This window comes from Thalia democratica, unplaced genomic scaffold (genome assembly GCF_965202585.1).
Source record: "Thalia democratica unplaced genomic scaffold, ktThaDemo2.hap1.1 HAP1_SCAFFOLD_230, whole genome shotgun sequence".
Classification (NCBI taxonomy): domain Eukaryota; kingdom Metazoa; phylum Chordata; class Thaliacea; order Salpida; family Salpidae; genus Thalia; species Thalia democratica.
Window position 1 is genome coordinate 75,020 of NW_028139348.1, and position 19,393 is coordinate 94,412.

Sequence of the window (19,393 nt, forward strand, 5' to 3'; positions counted from 1 at the left end):
TTCGTTCCTAAAAAATAATTTTGATTTAAGTTATCGAAACTTATTTCTTATTTTCGTATTTAAAGTGTAAATGGTCAATACTTAATGTTAAAAATCATAAAAAGACTCATAAATTGTATGAGAATTAGCTTAAAGACAAAATTTTAAACATTTGCTAATTTTAATTAAAATCAAAAAAATAAAGTCTTTTTTAAATCAAAATTAAGCTAATTTAATATAGAACAAGCGGTAGAACAGTTATACTAAAATAAATAAATGTCATCAAAAAATTAACATTTTCAAGTACTTACTATGTCCCGCAGGCGTTCTTAGCTGTTTCGAAACAAGAGATTAATTCATTAACTTAAAGTTTAAACTAGATAAGTCATCTTACAGTCGCTTTAAAAGTTTCATAAAACTTTAAAAGGTCTTAAACAGTTTTTTAAGTTTGTGTGAAAATATACTATCAGAAGCAATTTTAAAGCAAACTTTAAAAATGAGATAAGCGTAATTTGCACTTAAGCGGTTTACTTTGCATAAAGGTCAAGTTCATAAGTCAAACTTTAAGCAGTGAGATAGTTTTTGTTGATAAAGAAAAAAGTTTGAGTATTATCAATAAGGCTTTTGTAGAGTTCAGTGTTAATTTTTGCAAACAGTTTGAAGGCATAAGTTGTTTTTAGTTTTATTTGATTTTTGAAGCTTATACTTTTAATTAAATTGTAATACAGCTAGATTTAAGTATAAAAGTCTAGCTTTAGTTTAATTTTTTTTTATATCAACAGTTTTTTTTGCAAAAAAAAATTGGCAATTTATTTTTTAATATTGTACCAAGTTTTGAAGTTTTTAAATGTTTTGCATTTAATTTTTTCATGATCTAAGAATAAAGTATGCAAAATTTAAGGCTGTTTTTAACATATTTATAATAAAACCTGTTTGAGAAAAACATTTGAAAATTTAAAGTTGTTTCATTTATTATTTCAATGATTGATTAAAGATAACAAAAATTAAATAGTTTTTTTCTTTAAAGATATTATATTTCACTTTAAAATTAATAAGATAAAGTTAAAACTATGATTTTCTTAATCTAATAGTTAAATATAAATTAAATACATATCTCGTGACATGGAAAGTTTTTTTTTGCACATTTTTATATACTTTAACCTTTTTTAACATGTTTAAATTGGTAAGCTTAAGGATTAATCTAAGTAAAATAAAATCTATATAAGTGTGTAAAATGATTTTATATAGTTAATCAATAAAGTTTTAAGTGAAATAAAACAAATAAACTAAAAACAATTTTTAGTTTAAACTAGTAATAAATCATTTTAATTTCGTTTTAGATCATAATAAATTTATAAAATATTTCTTAGTTTTTAGTAAGTTATTGGTAAATCCTTTCTTTAAATATGTTTAAACACTTGTCTAAAATTTTGAAAAGCTTTCAAATGCTAACACAGTTTTATTTATGCTACAATAATTCTTACTGTATTGGCAAATCTGGTAAATGCTCTTTTTTAAATTAAAACTGATTTTAAACAATTTTGCTTTCTTTGTCCTACTATAATTTTTTGAGTCTTATATTTTGAAGCAATCTACCACAATGATTCAATTTACAAATTAAAAAAAAATTATTAAACTTTAAAATTTACTATAAAACAATCTTAAAAAAATATTTTTATAGAATTCAGAAAATTTAATCAATGGCTTTAACCACAAAACTCCTGTACTTTTTATGTTTTTGCAACTTCAGTTTCAGCTTGAAGTGTTACGAATGTAACGATTCGTCTGACCAGTTTTGCAAAGATCCGCAAATAACAGTTTGTGATGAAAAATATACTTCTTGCAATACGTTGAAGAGTAATATGTTTGGGGAAATCTGGGTAGTCAGAGGTTGTAAGAAAAAATGTGAAAATATGCAGAAGAAAAGTGAAAGTTTTGAAGAATACTGTTGCAACAAAGATCTCTGTAACGCACCAAGAAAAAATGATAATGAACTAAAAATGACAGAATTAAACACTGATTCTACGATAAAAGAGATTTTGCAACTAAACATTCATCCAGCAATGGAACTCAGTTCACAACTAAATAATGATCCAGCAATAAAACTCAATTCACAACTAAACAATGATCCAGTAATACAACTCAATTCACAACTAAACAATGATCAAGCAATACAACTTAATTCAAAAATAAACAATGATCCAGCAATAAAACTCAATTCACAACTAAACAATGATCCAGCAATGGAACTCAATTCAAAACAAAACAATGATCCAGCAATACAACTTAGTTCACAAATAAACAATGATCAAGCAATGGAACTCAGTTCAAAACAAAACAATGATCCAGCAATACAACTTAGTTCACAAATAAATAACAGTCAAGCAGTAAAACAAAGTTCAAAGGCAATTAAAAAACCAGCACTTAAACAAAGTTTAAAAACAATTCTGAAAACAGCTTTGGAAACAGCAGTGAAACAAAATTTGAAAACAAACGAAATAACAGAAATAAAACGCACTCCAAAGCGTAACCAAGAACCAGCACAAAAAGAGAATACAAAGTTACATTTAGTTTCATCGAACATTGTACTTGTTATAAATGATACAATACCAAAAACCGAAAGCGTGCCGGATATCAAAAACAGAACAATTATAGAAAATGCAACAACTGTTGAAAATGCAACAACTGTTGAAAATGCAACAACTGTTGAAAATAGATTTCTGAAAACAACTATTCAAAATACACCATCTAGTGTAAACGTAACAAACAATGAAAAAACAACAGTTATTGAAAGTACAACAACAATTGGAAATACAATAGTTCCAAAATTAGTTACTGGACGACACATTCAGATTGAAGATGTAACTGAAATACCTACAGAAGAAACAACCCACAGTGGATCCGAAAGAATTTCAAGAAAAACGTCACTTTTATTAATCACCCTTTGTGGTACTTTACTTATTAATTACTAGAGTTTAAACAATTTTTTTATAGTTTTATTTAAAGACAAGACTAATTATTTTTATCTGTAGTTTTTGTGTTTGTGGCATGTCTGGAGACTGACAAAACGTAATTTAATTAGATGGTACTTTTCAATCGTATTTACTGTGTTTTAAGTTTTTTAGTTTTTAAACTACAAAATTAAATTAACTACAAGAAACTAGTGTGGTTATGTAAAAAGTTATGAAACACTATGTATTTAATTTTTAATTATTTATTAATACTATCATTTCATATAAAACTTCTTGTTGTAATAAGAAATGCTTATTCACGGAAAATATAATTTTTTTTTTAATAGTTATTTAAACCTAAGTTCTTCTGGTCGAAATTTGTTTATATTTAATCGTTAAAAACTTAAAACTTTCGTGTTCATAAAAAATTAAATTTTGAAAAATACTTGTACAGTTTAGTTAAAAGTGTAATCACTAAAACAAAACTTTTTTTTACAAGACCACTAAAATACTTGTTTTTTCTTATTTAAAATTTCTGTATGATAGACATGATAAAACTTTGTTTACTTTTTGTATTTTATATAACTGCAATCTAATATTAATTATTTTTCTACCGTAAGTAGTTTTAAAACTACTGTTTAAAAGCCATTTAGACATGAATTTGATATTAACTACTTTTGAATTTTAAAAGCTGCTATATTTATTTTATTTAAATTCAAAATTAGTTTACTGGTTAGAATTAAATTTTTAAAGACAATCAAGTTATTTTTTCTTAATGCTCGCAATATAAGAACTTTTAATAAACAGTCTTAAAATTGTAAAGACTATGTAGTTAAAATGTATTTACTTTCTATGTAGTTATTTTACTACATTAACTATTGTTTAGTTTTTCAAACCTTCCTACAAACCAGCATATTGAACAGCATAATTTGTTTTTATTATAGACAACATTTTAGCTATTCTGAAAAAAAAATAAGTTTGTAAAAACTATATATAAATAAAAAATGTTATAAAATAATGTTGCTTGTTTTGTACATATAACTTTTAATACTGTTTAGTTGAAAAAAAATTATACTTCGAAAACATAAACAAAATAATTTCAATAGTATTACAAACTTAAAAACGTTTACATTTAATAAATTAGGCTACAAAAAATTAAATTAGAAAGTTAGTCTGTTTAACAATGTAGTTAAACCGATTTCTCTACATTTATGTTGTATTTTCTTTTTACTAATTTTAAATATCTGTTAAAAACAGCTTATACGAAAAATCAACCGCTATTTAAAATACTTTTTAAGCTAAAAAGTAAAACTACAGCTCAAATAATTAGTATATAAGTGTTTTTTTTATGTTTTTTAAGAACCTGCAACTTTTCAACAGTTTTAATAGGCTAAAAAAAAAACCAATAAATAACAATAAATCTTAAAGCATGAATCACAGTGACGCTGCTTGTCAAATATTATGACAGCGGAAAACGTATTGGTGAATGAATAATAAATAAGCTGTTAACTTGAGAAGCGTATTTGTCTAGTACTTGTTATATCAGCTATATTAGTAGTTTAATTAAGTTTTCAAGTGTTTTTTAGTTAATTTATAGTTTTAAAGTGTAGATAAAAAAAAGTTATGGCTATATAAAAGTTATAAAAATTTTGATTTTGACAAATAAGTTGTACAAGATTGAACATGAACATTTTTATAGCATTTGAGGATTTATTTACTGATAGCATTTGATTTTTAGTATAAGCTACAACTTAAATTACGCGTAGATTTAAAAAAAAAATTTTATACAAAAAACTACAAGTTGAAGTAATTTTAATATTTTAAATACAGACGTGTTTAAAGTATAAGAAGTTTTTTTTTTTTTTCAAAAGCCAGACTTTAGTTTTTTATTTATCAAAAATATTTTAATTTTAGTTTCTTATGTATATATATATTTATAAGTTAAGGTGATTATTCAAATTTGAACACCTTCTACAGAGCCCACATGAAGGGCTTTTAAATAGTTTATTAAAAAAATACGGTTTTAAATTAAACTAGTTGATGATTTAAGCATTTAGTTTTATGAAACATACGTACTAGAATTTTTAGAATCATATTTTTCTAATAAATTATACATATGTATATATGTTTACTTAACAAAATTTATACTTACAAAAAAAAAAGTTTATGTTTTCTAAAAATAACGTTAAAGTTTGAAAACAGTTTTAAATCATTTTTAAATAATCGCTTTAATAGAAAGGGAAAATAATTTTTTCTCTCATTTGTTCTTTTATTAAATTTTATGGTTACACTACTCTTTATTTATGATAAAAAATAAAACTTTTAAGTTTCTCAGTTTAAACTAGGTTTTTAAACTTAGTAAAAATTAAAATTGATTACTATGCTTTTTTTAGTAAATTTAAACAAGTTTATAAGCGAAAAGAACAATTAAGTTTGTACAAACAATCAAACACCCGGTTTAAATAATCATTTTTCTCGAAAAAATAAATAAAAAAAACTTTATAACACGCTAAAAGAATTTATTGGTTTTTACAAAAAGTAACACAAGAGCAAAGATAAATCACACTAAAAGGTTAAAGCTGCATTTATAACAACGACATAGTTATTTTTATAAAATGCTTTTCACAAAAAGCTTTAGTTTATCAATATGTTGCATTACCAATGAGTACAATCTATCAAACAACTCAAAATTTTAAAGACTATTATTAACATTTTATGGCAATACAAGTTAAGATCGAAAATTTGTTTAGTTATCATATTAAACTATTTTATAAAGCTAATGAACATACAAAGATTAAAACCGTGTATTGTAACAATGATTCATATCTTAATGTACGTTTTTAAAATAATTGTTTTCTGTCAAATCTATTTTAAAAAGTTAAATTTATAAAACTGACTTTCAAACACTGTAAAATGATTTTTTTTTATAAAATCATTTATTATTTGAAAAGATCTGAGTTGAGATGTATTTTTTTAGATAATTTTATAAGAAAAACCAATTAACTATACCCACAAACGTTTGTTTAGTGTCCAGCTTTCATTAATTGACATTAAACTGTATCCATGGTGTGTGACTCGATAACTGAATCGTTTCATTGTACAAAAGGGTCCTTAGACCAATTTTTTAGCGCTTTTATTTTCATCGTTCAACAAATTTAAATTAAAAGATTTAAAATGATTTTTTTTTATAAAATCATTTATTATTTGAAAAGATCTGAGTTGAGATGTATTTTTTTAGATAATTTTATAAGAAAAACCATTAACTATACCCACAAACGTTTGTTTAGTGTCCAGCTTTCATTAATTGACATTAAACTGTATCCATGGTGTGTGACTCGATAACTGAATCGTTTCATTGTACAAAAGGGTCCTTAGACCAATTTTTTAGCGCTTTTATTTTCATCGTTCAACAAATTTAAATTAAAAGATTTAAAATTTACAAAATTGCTACAGCTACACAAACATACAAAATTAAGTTGAGTTATTATACAAGAAGAGAATTAAACTAATATTTTCTTTTTTTTTCAGATTCTTACTGCCAAAAAAAATATGAATCCGACAACACTTATTTGTTTCATGTTCACCTTCATAACCGTCACCTACAGCTTGACGTGCCACACGTGCGACGACCCCAGCGACCCCGCATGCAACAACCCGACAACGAAGACGTGCAGCGAAAAAGACACTCTGTGCTACACTCTCAAGTACAAAATGATGGGAGACGAGATGGTGGTGAAGGGGTGCACGGACAACTGCGAGAAGACGAAGATGAAGCAGGGAAGGATGGTGAGCACTCTGGAGGAAGATTGCTGCGGATCAGATCTCTGCAACAAAGATGACGATCCAAACTCAACCAATGAGAAAGTCTCAAGTAAAATTTTTACTGCTACAGAAAAATTAAGCTCAGCGACAGAAACAACATCAGAAGGTGTGGTTGAACCGGAAACAAAAAAGAAACCCAAAGAAGTTTTGGTGGAAGTAAAACCAAGAAACGGATCTCAGTTGTTATCAGTAAACGTATTAAATTTGTTACTAACATGTTGTTTGCATGTAGTTGTTTTATTTTTTAAAGTTTTATAAAATTGATTTCATATCTTTTAGTTTTTATAAATTTTTTTAGAGATCTGTTTATAAAAATAGATGTGATTTTACACTAATTAAAACAGACCTTTAGAGTTTAAGATGTTATATAATTTCTTGATTAGTTTTTTATTTCATAGTTTTGCGTACAAAACACACGAAGACAGTTTATTTAAAAAAAATTATTTTTTTTTTCTAAAATTTAAAACTTATTTACTTTTTATGAATTTAGTTTAGTATATAACATATATTAACTTTTTGTACAACAAAAATTTTGAATTTTTCTGGTCATTTATATAGTTGCTTTTCTATATTTCAATTTACTTTATGGTTCAGCCGTATTATTTCTTTACAAAACTTACTAACAAAACCGCGTTCGAGTTTTATGAAGTTTAAACTGTATTAGCTCTTATACTTATTGGTTTTTTACTTCAATAAAGCTTAATTACTAGAATAAAGTGTTCACTAATTTTAAATTATAAGCATGTATATGATGCATAAACATTTAAAAAGAATTTATTTTATATCATTAAAGACTAAGTTTTTTTGCTGATTTAAATTGTAAGTGTTAATTGTTGTCTGCCTAATTTAACTAATGCAATTTTTGATATTAAATACACAAAGCACATTACATATGCAATTTATTCTTCTATGCTTTTTTGTTAAACGAAGGTTTTTCATTACATTTAAATAAAAAAAATGCTATAATATACAACATATTTAAATAAAACTAAGATAAAAAAATTTACAAATACATTAATAGCTTTGAAACTTGTTTTAAACACTTGTTTATTACAGCAAACACACGATTTTTCTTCAGAATTTATTTTGATAAAAGTAATTTTTTTTTTGCTTAGTAATACAGCTTTAAAAACCATATAAGTTATTGTGTTTTGTTTCTAACTTTATTTTATTTATCACATATATATGTGTTTACTACATACGTTAGTATTGTAAAATTGAATACAAACGAAATAGAATATAAACCAGTTTTTGCATTATTATACATACACCAAAGTATGTATTAGCTAATACATACTAACAATTAAAATACTTTACAGTTATGTTAGTTTATTTAACATTTTAAATTAAAGATCTATATCGTGATTTCAAACTACTCTCAGATATAAAATTGAGTTTTCAGTATTACTTAACAAACTAATTTCTCACTTATTTAACTTTAAAATTCTTAAATCATTTTTGAATTTGATAAGTAAATATATTATAAACGATTATGAATTATTTTAAAGCAAAGACAAGTTAAGTAAGATAGTATAGATAATTATAATTAAAACTTGTTTTTAAATATAAATTGACTATGTAATTTTCTCGATGAATAACTCTTAAGGTTTAAGTTAGCTATCTACAAGTTAGACTAGTGAATCTATTCAAAAATATCTAGATTTATTTTATGAATATAGTATTTTTTTCAAATTGTATAAGAAAATTAGCTGTAAACTTATTAACCATAATCTGTTTGAGGTTTTTACGTGAAACTTTTTAAAAGTATTATTAAATAAACAAATATATTTATATATTTACTATTATCACAATTAGTTAACTTTAACATAGTCTACGGGCTATACTTAGCATAAAAATCTTTTTGTGGACCGGATAGTACTACAAAAACTATTATAAATCAAAGTTTCAATAAATAATTAAGTAACAACATTTTCTGTGAACTACAATTAAGCTTAAAAGCATATTTTTTTTTATTTTTTGCAATAATTTAATAAAAAGTGTTTGCTGTGCGTAAGTTGTTATGAAACAAATAGTGTGTCGAAGGCTTGATTTATTTCCTTGATGATAAGATTAGAGCTACCCAATACTAATTAAGTTTTTAGATTTAGGGTTGACAATGCTCTACTAAAAAAAATACTCACTCCGCTTATTAAGACAATTTCAATATTGTAATGTAAAATTAATTTATGATAAACATACTAATTAAAAAGAATGAAAGTTATTCTAAATAGTTAATCAAGAATAAAAGAATCATATAACATACTAGATCTTTGAATTATGAATTTAATTATTTAATTGTTTTAAATGAGCAGAAATGTAGATAGCAGAAATTATGTTTCAATCACTAGTTAAATTAAAAAAAAAATCTATCTTAACCATTTAAATATTCAATGTAAGCATGTTTAATAAAAAACCTTAAACAAATGCAACTTAGCTTGATTCCAGTACATAATGTTGAAAGCTAAAATGAGCTTGTTTTAAAATATAATAGCTGATTTATATAGCAACTTAAAGCTCTTTCAATGTGTGGCAGGATAGTTCGATGCATTTCTATGCTAATTGTCATTACAACATATCGGGCACGCATAAGTTTGAACGCAGCAAGGATCATCGTCGCTTAAATCAAAACAAACACACTCCCAGGCCCGCTCGTTCATCTTTAGACTATTTAAGAATCTTTATATTTAAAAAAGCAAAGGCTTACTGACATTAAACGTTACTTGAGATTAGTCGCCGAAAGTTGTTAATTTTTTAAGTACAATAATTCATTAAAGAATAATAAATTAAAAAAAACTAAACTGTAAAATATTATTGTTTTAATACGAAAATTAACACTTTTTTTTAAGTTGTAATAAATATACTTAAGCATCTATTTAATTGAAATATACTCGATCTGTAGAATTCTAATACTATTTTCAAATTAGGAGGTTAGCCCAAAATACTTATTAGTTGATGGCTAAAAATATCTAGTAAAAGGACAATAAGTTATATTCCATAAGAAATGCTCTGCTTTAAAATAGTTACATTATTATTAATGATTTCAAAATAGCTATCAAATTTAAATGTTTTAATAGAATAAATTATTCAAATATTCTTTTTTTTTTTAAGTTTTTTCTGTATTTTATTCAAACACAGACTTTTATAAACTAGTTCTATTAGAATAGATAGAAATTTTCTGAGTTTTTACTTAAGTTTTAAAAGAATAATTTCTTGAATATTTTTAATTTTAGATAGAAACTATACTATATAACTGCTAGATTTACAAAAGCTTAATTTTAGTCTACTTATTTTTATTTCTTAAATGCTAATTGAATAAGGAAGTTTATATTTTATTAAGTTTATTGTTGTTTTTTTTGCTTGTTCTGAACTTTTTAAACTTAGTCAAATAAAAAAGCCTACAAATTGGCGTACGTAAATTGTGCATGAAATATTTACTCTGGCTGGATGAGCTAAATTTAAGTGTACTGCTTGTATTGCTCGATAAATGACTTTTTTAATTAATTTACTTATTTACTTTCAACTAATGATAGTCAATTTTTAATTTTGTATATTCATAATTAATGATAACCACGGTCAACAAATATTATATATAAAAATCATAGTTTACAATTCTGTAAAAGAAATTCACTAGTAGTGTTTTTAATTATTATTGTTTTAGAACATTTGACAATATTTAAAAATGAACTAACTGTTGTAATAAATCAAAAGAAAACAAAACAAATTAATTGTTAATCGAACACAAAAATAAGCCCCAAGAGAGTTTGGACCAAGGAAGTATTGGAATATTGGACAATAAGCTTTTTATTATTGAGTCATACACCACACAGGGTTGTCTAAAACCTGGAAATTATTAGCTTTAGCAAAAAAAAACATATTTTAAGAAAATTTGAAAAAAAAAGCATGACATTTGAGATAAAAAACAGGGAATTTTAAAAAATTTACATAATTAAATAACAAAACTTTAATTACATACAAAAAATCTATAGTAATGATTAAAAAAATATGTATCATTTTTTCTTTTGATTAACACATTTGAAGTAGGTTCACCGTATCTGTTTATCGTTATTTTACTACTTTGGACAGTTTTTCTAAATTTTAGTTGATATTTTTTTTAAATATGGGACCAAATACTTGATTTTTAAAAACCTTAGAAAAACTTAGTATTTGTTACATTTAAATGTTTATCTTTTTGGAGCTTTAGCAGAAAAAAATTAAGCTATTTATTTCTAAGATGAATTCTTAAGAATTTACATGAAAAACTAGTTTTGTTGTTTGTTCAGTATAAAAGCAAATCTTAAAATAGTTTTTAACTAATAAATTCTCAGTAAAACGGTTTAAAACTTCTTAGTTGCGTCATTTTATAATTACCTTTGGGGAACTTCAGTAAAATAAACTTAAACTTATGTACTTTTGAAATGACGAATGCTTAAATTTATACATAAAAGCGCTAGCATAGTTGCTTTTTTGAAATAAAATCAAATCTTAAAATTGTTCTTATATGGAATTATATTTTCAAACCGTTATAAACTTTGTAGTTACTTTATTTAAATAAATTCTTTTTTAGAAAATTAGCAAAATAAACCTGAACTTTCGTATTTTAAGACAGTGAATGCTTAAAATGATACATAAAAACACTACTTTTGCTGTTTTTACCGTATAAAAGCATATTTTTATGTTGTTTTACGAATATTTTTTTGAAATTAAGTTTAGTAAAAATTATTTCTTGTAAGCAATCTAAATAGACCAAACGATTACACTCTAACAATAAACAAAAATAAAATCGAAAAACGTAAAATAACCTGAGATTTAAGAAAACTTATGAGGTAAATAATTGATACAAAAAATATGTTGCAAACAGGGCTGATAAAGCTAAACAATGGTAGATTAGCGCAGAAAATTCAACAAAAATCTTTTGCAGCTTAACATCCGCTATCTTACTAAAATGATATTAGGAAAATATCGGACATTCTAGAAAACCCTACTCTATTTTATACTCCTAGCAGACTTTTCCCTGCGCAAAACTATGTTTTTATCTGAACCATGATAATCTTATCATTTAAAATGGTTTTCTTAACCACTAAAAGTTACTAAATGATAAAATTGCATTTATTTGGTTTTCGTGGACCAAATTTCAAAAGTAAAACATTCACAGGTCGCTTATATAGTTTTTTAGTTTTTGAATAATCAAAAATAAAAACAAAAATTAAATCACCCTTAAATTCTACATGAGACGTTTTTTAAACTCGATATTAAACTCAAGAACAGCTTGTGTTTTTTTTTTTTGTTACGGGATGAATTCCAATTAAAATAAAGACATGATCAGAGGCGGCAGTTTGACTTGAAATGACCATACTGCGTGCTGCATATAGTTTTGGTAGATTTCAGCATTGTTACAACAAAAAAACATAGATTTTAAATTCAACTTATAAAAACACTAATCAATCAATAATAAAAATACAAAAAAAAAATTAGAATTAGATAGCAAAGTTTTGAACTTTATCGAGTTGGAAAAAATTAAAGAAAAAAGTAAATTTATTGTATTATAGTTCTCCACCGCTTTCAATCTAAATATTTTAAACTTTACATCTTTAAAATATTTATTGAGGTTTTTTATTTAAAGGTTTTATTAAATTTTTATTTTTAGTGATAAAACTTACTTTTTTTTATGTATCATAAACTATTAAAGTGTTAGTAACTGTCAGTTATAGGCTTTTTAAGTAGTAATTCTTTTTTTACACAATTTTAGTTGTCAATTTGCAAATGAATTCACATATTGAAACCTTTTTAAGGTTAACAAGAAAAAAAATAAGTTAATAAGTACTACTAACTATATTTGCATTAAACTCTTAACTATATTGCTTTTCAAATACTAGGTATCTTGGTTAGAAAATCACTAAGTTTATAAAATAGCAAACTAAACATTTTAAAATAAGTAGAAATTCACCACATATTAGATTTAGATTAGTAGTGGAATTGCTAAAATTCACTAACCAAAATAAGGTATATCCTATTGTTTATTACTATCTTATTACAAAATAAACTGCAATTATAGAAAAACGTCTAAGATAAAAACAATACAAGTATTATTTGAACAGTTTATTTACTATTTTAATTTTTCTAAATATCTACAAATATTGTGCAGCTAGTTCTTACGTCGACTTATGCGCACCCACACTTAGTTATGTACATATCATCCAACTTTTTATGCACCATGTTGTTCAAACCGTCGTAGTACATGATGCTGAGCGGCTTGGTCTCTTTCGCGGTGCAGCAGCCGTCTCGTGCGCCCTTGTCTATGACCTGGTTGGTCATGGACACCAACTGACCTCGCATCGTTGACATGTCTTGGGAGCGACACGGCCCGGAGCAGTAGTAAGCGTTCCAAGACTTCGGAAAAACCACAAAGTTCCAGTTTAATGAGCTGAACTCGATGTTGAGATCGTGACGGCAGCAGTGAGAAGGTTGCAACAATTTATTTGCGCAGATCTCAGTCATGTCCCTGGTATTCAACTCGCGCTTACTCCTGCTTTTCATCTTTGGATTTTTTTCCAGCGAAACTTGTATGTAAGGTCTCTGTTTTCATGTTAAATTTTTAGTATTAGTTTATTATTCTGTTTAATGGTAGTTTTTACACATAAAAAAATCATATATATTATAACTTTAAAGGTTTGTATAAGTTAGTATAGCTTAATATATCGCAGAAATGTGTATAGAGAATAAATTTACAACTAAAAGTGAAACTTACATAGGGGCTGTTTTTATCAGTGAAGTCAACGGACAAAATTTGATCGTCTTCAGCGTAAATTCGAATTCGGCGCTCCTCTTCGTCATTTTCCAGCCACTTGTTCACGTGGCTTAAAACATCCAACTTTTTCCAATGCCCCTTGTCGCTTATCAGCTTGACCTTCCGTCTCGGTCCACTGAACGACTCCGAGGCGCCGTCGGCGGCAGTCCTGTACTTGACAATGTTGATTTGGGTCTCGTTTTTCGTTCTGCCAGCTTGAGGCTTGACGTACAAATAGAGAGAAGCTTTTTTCGCAATGAAGCTTCTCTCATTTTGCGTGATCTCGAAGTAGCTGCCCCTGGTTCCCTGCTCGCGCTCAGATTCGCTCACTAAAAAAATTTAAAATTTATTTAAAGGTCGTTGTGTACATATAAATTTATGTTTGAAAAGGGAAAAACTATACCTAAATAACATAAAAACGTGTTTTTTAACTTTTACGTTTGACTGCGTTAATATTCTAGCAGTTTAACTTTTATAAATTGAATATATGATTAATGAACAAGTTGTTAAGTGCGAATGTTTAAAACTAACTTAAAACATTGTTTTAAGTCTTGGTATTTTTTGAGAATTATACACTTTAATACATTATTACTTAAGAATTGTAAAAAAAAACTATGCTTTAAGGTCAGTTAGTCATCCGTAAAATGCAAACTAAAATTTTTTTTTTTTAGTTTCATTTGACCGCACTTCAACTAAAAAAAAGTATTGTTAAAAGCTAGAACTTGATTTTATGCAATAAAAAAATTTATCGAAACATTTCAATAAAAAACTGACTTTGACTTTTATTATTTTTGAACGTATTAGTTTAATTAAACTAAAAAAGTCCTAAAATCGATTCCGATTAATTTTTGAAATCCGCTGTTAACAAAAAGTACTAATTTTAAGTTTTTTTTAAAGATAGAAGTGTACTCCATTAATTTGAGTACTACTTATTATAATAGTTTAAGAATAACCACAAGTGCTGAAGTTATAAAACTAAAGTTTCTTAATCGTGTTATCTATTACAAAACAAAAAATTATATATATACACTAAACATACGTAATACAAATTAAGTAAAAGTTTTGAAATGCTATAATTTATTCAGTTTAGCTTTAAATTTACGTACAACAGTTCTTCTAAATCTAAATCTAAATCTATATCCAAAATAACTTTTTAAAAAACTTTACTTAAACTTTAAGGTAAGTTTTTTCAATAAGTTTTATCATAAAGCCTAAAACTAAAAAAAAATTTCTTTATTTTATTTTTATTTTTTTTTTATCTAATTCTTATTGGTTTTTTGACTGTTAAAAAAAGTACACTTAAAAACTATACCTAGTAGGCTCATATCAAAATATAACCTGGTGTCGCAAGTATGATGAGCTCCTTGTTCGACAAACTTTCCTTCTGATCAGCTTCTTCCGTGATTCCGTACCTCTTCTTCAGGGACTCGATCATTGCCGGGCTGGGCAAGTCTTAAGCGCTGATGTTCGGAACGCTGTCCAGATCCAGTTTTTCGAGCAGAGTCGTTCGAAACTCCTCTATTCTTTTCATTCTGGCCGAGCTCAGCCTCTGGCAGTGCAGATCGTCCGGGTCGCACGAGTGGGGGTCGATATTGGAATCTAGATCGTGCATTGTTGCGGAGGAGCACGACCCGCAAACAATTAAAAATGCACACAAAAGGAAAAATTGTTTGAGCATGTTAGAAATATTTTTGTAAACCTAAAAATTTTATTACATGACTTATTTGGAAAACATAACAATTAAGTCTAATAAAAAATGTCAAATAACAGACTAATCTAATAATTTAAAAGTTTTATTTTTAAGTTTTTCTAAACTTTTAAAATCACTGAAAATATAGCTAGTATTGAGTACTCAAAAAAAATAGTTATGAGCTCAACATGAAAGCATAATGAACACGTTACAGCTGTATTATTGTACTCACAGCACTGTTGTACTATTTATAAATTCTATAAGATATTAGTAATTACTATTTGTGAACTTTAAATGTTGGCCTATAAGTATTTTAAAGGTATTACAGAAGAGTTAAAAAAAGAATTCAGAAAATTCCAAACTATAATTATTTGATTTATGATTAGTCTTGAAATAAAGGGTAAATTTTCTCTACTTTGAAGTCTTTAAACCTATTCTATAAACTTTCATTTAGCTTTTAATACCAACTAAAACATCAGTGTTAATATTTGTTTTAATATAATGTGTTTATAATGGACCTATGAGTAATTTTTCACAAGATCGAGAAATTTTGGTTCCTAAAGATGCCGAATACAATATACTTAAGTTGATCGTAATGTAAACTCACATATAGAATGAAAGCTAACACAGCATAGTTTAGTATCACAAAACTATTTATTTAGTAAATTTTATAGTAAATGTATTTTTTTTGTAAAGTATACCTCTGCACTAATAACAGTATTAATTTAGCTTTTAATTGTTTGACATAAATTGTAAAATATTTTTATTAACTGAATAAATAATTAAAACCAAAATAATAAAATATAGCTATAAGTACGTGGGAATCTGCTTAGATATAACCTATTTTCTATTTTTGTAACTTTTAAATTTTAAATTTTATCTTTTCTGTGTAAATATTAAACTTTGAAATAAAAAACTTTAGATAAAACCAGCTTATTTAAACTAAAAATTTTATTTTATTTAAACTACCAAGGTCTTCCAAAAAAGATGCAATAAAAGAATAAAATAAAAATTCTTTCCGTCAAAAGTAAGACACTGCACAACTAAATAAATAAACAATAGTATATAGGTGGTAAATTTAAATAAAGTTGATGAAATAAATAAAACTTTAAGCAATTCAGAACTAAATACACTATATAGTTAGCTATAAAATATCTGTCATAAATTAAAAAGACAAATGTTTAATAAAGTTGGCTAGAAAAACAATCCTAATCAGGCCAGAGCCTTACATCAAGATTTCATGATTAATTGAAATGGTCCAAGACTGAGAAAACTCATACTATAATCAAATAAGATGAAATACCTACAAGGATATTTATTTTTGCGAAATCTCGTAGGACAGAGGCAAGAATGTTGTTTAAGCTAAAATAGGTTCAAGAGCAAAGACATAAATGCATTTAGCTGAGATTAAATGGATTATATTAGTAATTAACTAAATACAGTCTGTGTACTGTGTGTAAAATTCTAAAGTCCAAATCAAGGGTCAAGAGAATTACTTAAGTCGTGAGCACAGAAATTTTCCTAGATAAAATTGACTATTAACCTCAGTTGTTTAAGTTTGAGCTTAATACTAACTTAATTAATATACAGGGTTGTCACTTATTTTTCTAAAATTTTTTCAACGTTTTCCAGATTTCTTCCAGGTTTTTAAAAGTGCATACTTTTTGGTTTCTTTTTAGTTTAAAGTTTAGTTTAAGGTAAGCAACTGTTTTAATAAGTATAAAAACATGAAAAAGATACTGTAAAGATAAATATTTTTTGTATTAAAAAAACTTTTGATGTTTACAACTTTCTTTTATTTGTAGGATAGATTTTTTTAGTCGAGTCGAAATTTTACGACTGAATATGAAAAAGTTGTTAAAATTCAAAGTTTTTCTATAATTTTTTTAAAATTTTACAAATTCAAGGTATTTTTTGCCTAAATTGTCAATTTCAAGGTTTTTTCAGGATTCCAGGTAAAGTAGTAATCCTGTATAAACAATGACATAACACCAAATAATAACATACTGTGATCTTAAGCTCTTTGACAAAATGACTTGAATAAATTTAAGTTAATCACCACTTTTTTTATTTTTATTTATTCTTAAAAATCATAACTAAAAAACACTTTTATAAACATGAGATTTCAAAAAAATTAAATACATTAAATACAACAAAATAAACTTAAGTTAAATTAAAAAAAAATAACACTTTAATTACTGGTAACAACTTATTTACTACACAATAAAATTATTAATAATTAAAAATACATGGTCGCCGAAAAGGATATTATTTCAAAAAAAATATTAAATTAATTTTATGGTTTTGTAAAGTAGACCTAAGTACTAAAAAAAAATAAATTTTGCCATAAAATATATGCTTTATAGAGACTGTTAGAAAATATAACCTGATTAGACCTGAGCTTACCAAAATGAAGTGACCTGCAGAGTGTTTGTGCTATTTTGAATTTAAATTTTCTACTTACTAATATTTATCTTGCAAATTCTCGTGAATAAAAGCCAAAATGTTTTTGAGCCAAAATATATTCATAAGCAATGGTTAAAAGGTTTTTCGAGGATTTTTAGTTATTTTTCTTGAAAATTCCAGGTTTTTTCAGTTTTTTTTTTTCAAATTTACCAAAATCAAATTTTTTTTGCATAAATTGCAAATTTCCAGGTTTTTTTCAGGATTTCAGGTAAATGGTGACCCAGTATTATCTTTTGTTAAATTTTGAAATTAAATGATTTAACACCAATAAATCACATACTGTGATCTTAAACTCTTAGACAAACTGACTTGAAAAAAATTTAGTTAATCACTACTAGTGTATGTATTATTTTTATGAATCATAAGTAAAAAAAAAATTTAAACATGATATTTCAAAGAAAAATTAAATACATGAATACAACATATAAACTACAATTAAATTGGAAAAAAAAAATATTTTTTATAATTCTTGTCACAACTTATCTACTACACGATAAAATTATTAATTAATAACAATAGATGGTTGCTTAAAAGTATATTACTTCAAAAAAAAAATTTAGAGAATTTTATGGTTTTGTAAACTAGACCTCAGCACTAAAAAATTTAAATTTTGCCTTAAAATATATGCTTTTTATGGTTAGAAAATAAAACATGATTAGACCTGAGCTTACCAAAATAAAGTGACCTGCAGAGTGTTTGTGCTAAAATGAAATTAAACATTTTTACTTACAAGAATATTTGTCTTGCAAATTCTCGTAGGAATTTGGATAATGTTTTTGAGCCAAAATAGATTCATGAGCAAATACAAAAAACTGTAATTAGGATAAAATGTGAAATGAATAAAAAAAACTGTTATGCAACAGAGTTGAAGTTAAACACCTTAATAAATATTCTTTTTAACTTGAAGGTAAAAAAATTAGTTTATCACAGTATTTTTATAGTGTGCACTCTATGTCATATCTCAAGTTGGAAGAATTTTAAACATGATTAGACCTGAGCTTACCAAAATGAAGTGACCTGCAGAGTGTTTGTGCTAAAATGGATTTAAATTTTCTACTTACAAAAATATTTGTCTTGCAAATTCTCGTAGGATAAAAGCCAGAATGTTTTTGATCCAAAATAGATTAATGAGCAAAGTCAAAAAATGTAATTACAAAATTAATGTGAGATAAATAAGGAAAAACGTATATATAAAAAAAGCTGAAGTTAAACACTTAACAATTTTTTTTAAATTTGAAAGCAAAAAATAGTTTATCATAGTCTTTATATTGTTTGCACTCTATGCCAAGGCTTATATGGGAAGAATTTTTTATGTAACGAGCCTATAAATGTTAATTAGAAAAATTAACCTCTGCCCGCATTTAACAAAAATAGACAGTTATCCTTAGTTAGATAACCATTAATATTTTTTTTAAAAGTAAAATAATCTCATACTTAGTTTATTTTTACAGTTTTTGTCTTTGCTATTGAACCTATCTCGACTCATATAAAACTCTTGCTTTACTGCTAGGAAAATTTGCAGGATAAACTTCCGTTTAGGTAGTAAGTATATATAATTCTAGTATGATCACTTTAAAATTACTTTAGTGCAGCTAAAAACCTTATCTTGCAAGCTCAGACACAATAAAGATTATTTTCTGACCAACACTATTACTCTAGTCTTGATTATTTTGACATATATGTTACGGCTATCTTATGATA

General features: G+C 25.5%; 1 protein-coding gene across 1 annotated transcript; it reads right to left on the reverse strand.

Annotated features, from left to right (window-relative positions):
• Positions 1-12,911: 12,911 nt before the first annotated feature.
• Positions 12,912-14,971, reverse strand: LOC145845978 (growth/differentiation factor 8-like). The gene is made up of 3 exons (XM_082952942.1): positions 14,875-14,971; positions 13,498-13,865; positions 12,912-13,325 (listed from the first exon to the last, which is right to left on the reverse strand). Exons 1-3 carry the CDS (start codon positions 14,969-14,971, stop codon positions 12,912-12,914), a joined length of 879 nt encoding a protein of 292 aa, XP_082809068.1.
• Positions 14,972-19,393: the final 4,422 nt, after the last annotated feature.

Excerpts from the sequence above, each read along its gene's own strand:
- LOC145845978 (XM_082952942.1), bottom strand. The coding sequence starts at position 14,971 with ATGATCGAGTCCCTGAAGAAGAGGTACGGAATCACGGAAGAAGCTGAT. Across the intron at positions 13,866-14,874 it reads CATCATACTTGCGACACCAG|TGAGCGAATCTGAGCGCGAG; the intron begins GTTATATTTTGA and ends AAATTTTTTTAG. Across the intron at positions 13,326-13,497 it reads CTGATAAAAACAGCCCCTAT|AGACCTTACATACAAGTTTC; the intron begins GTAAGTTTCACT and ends ACATGAAAACAG.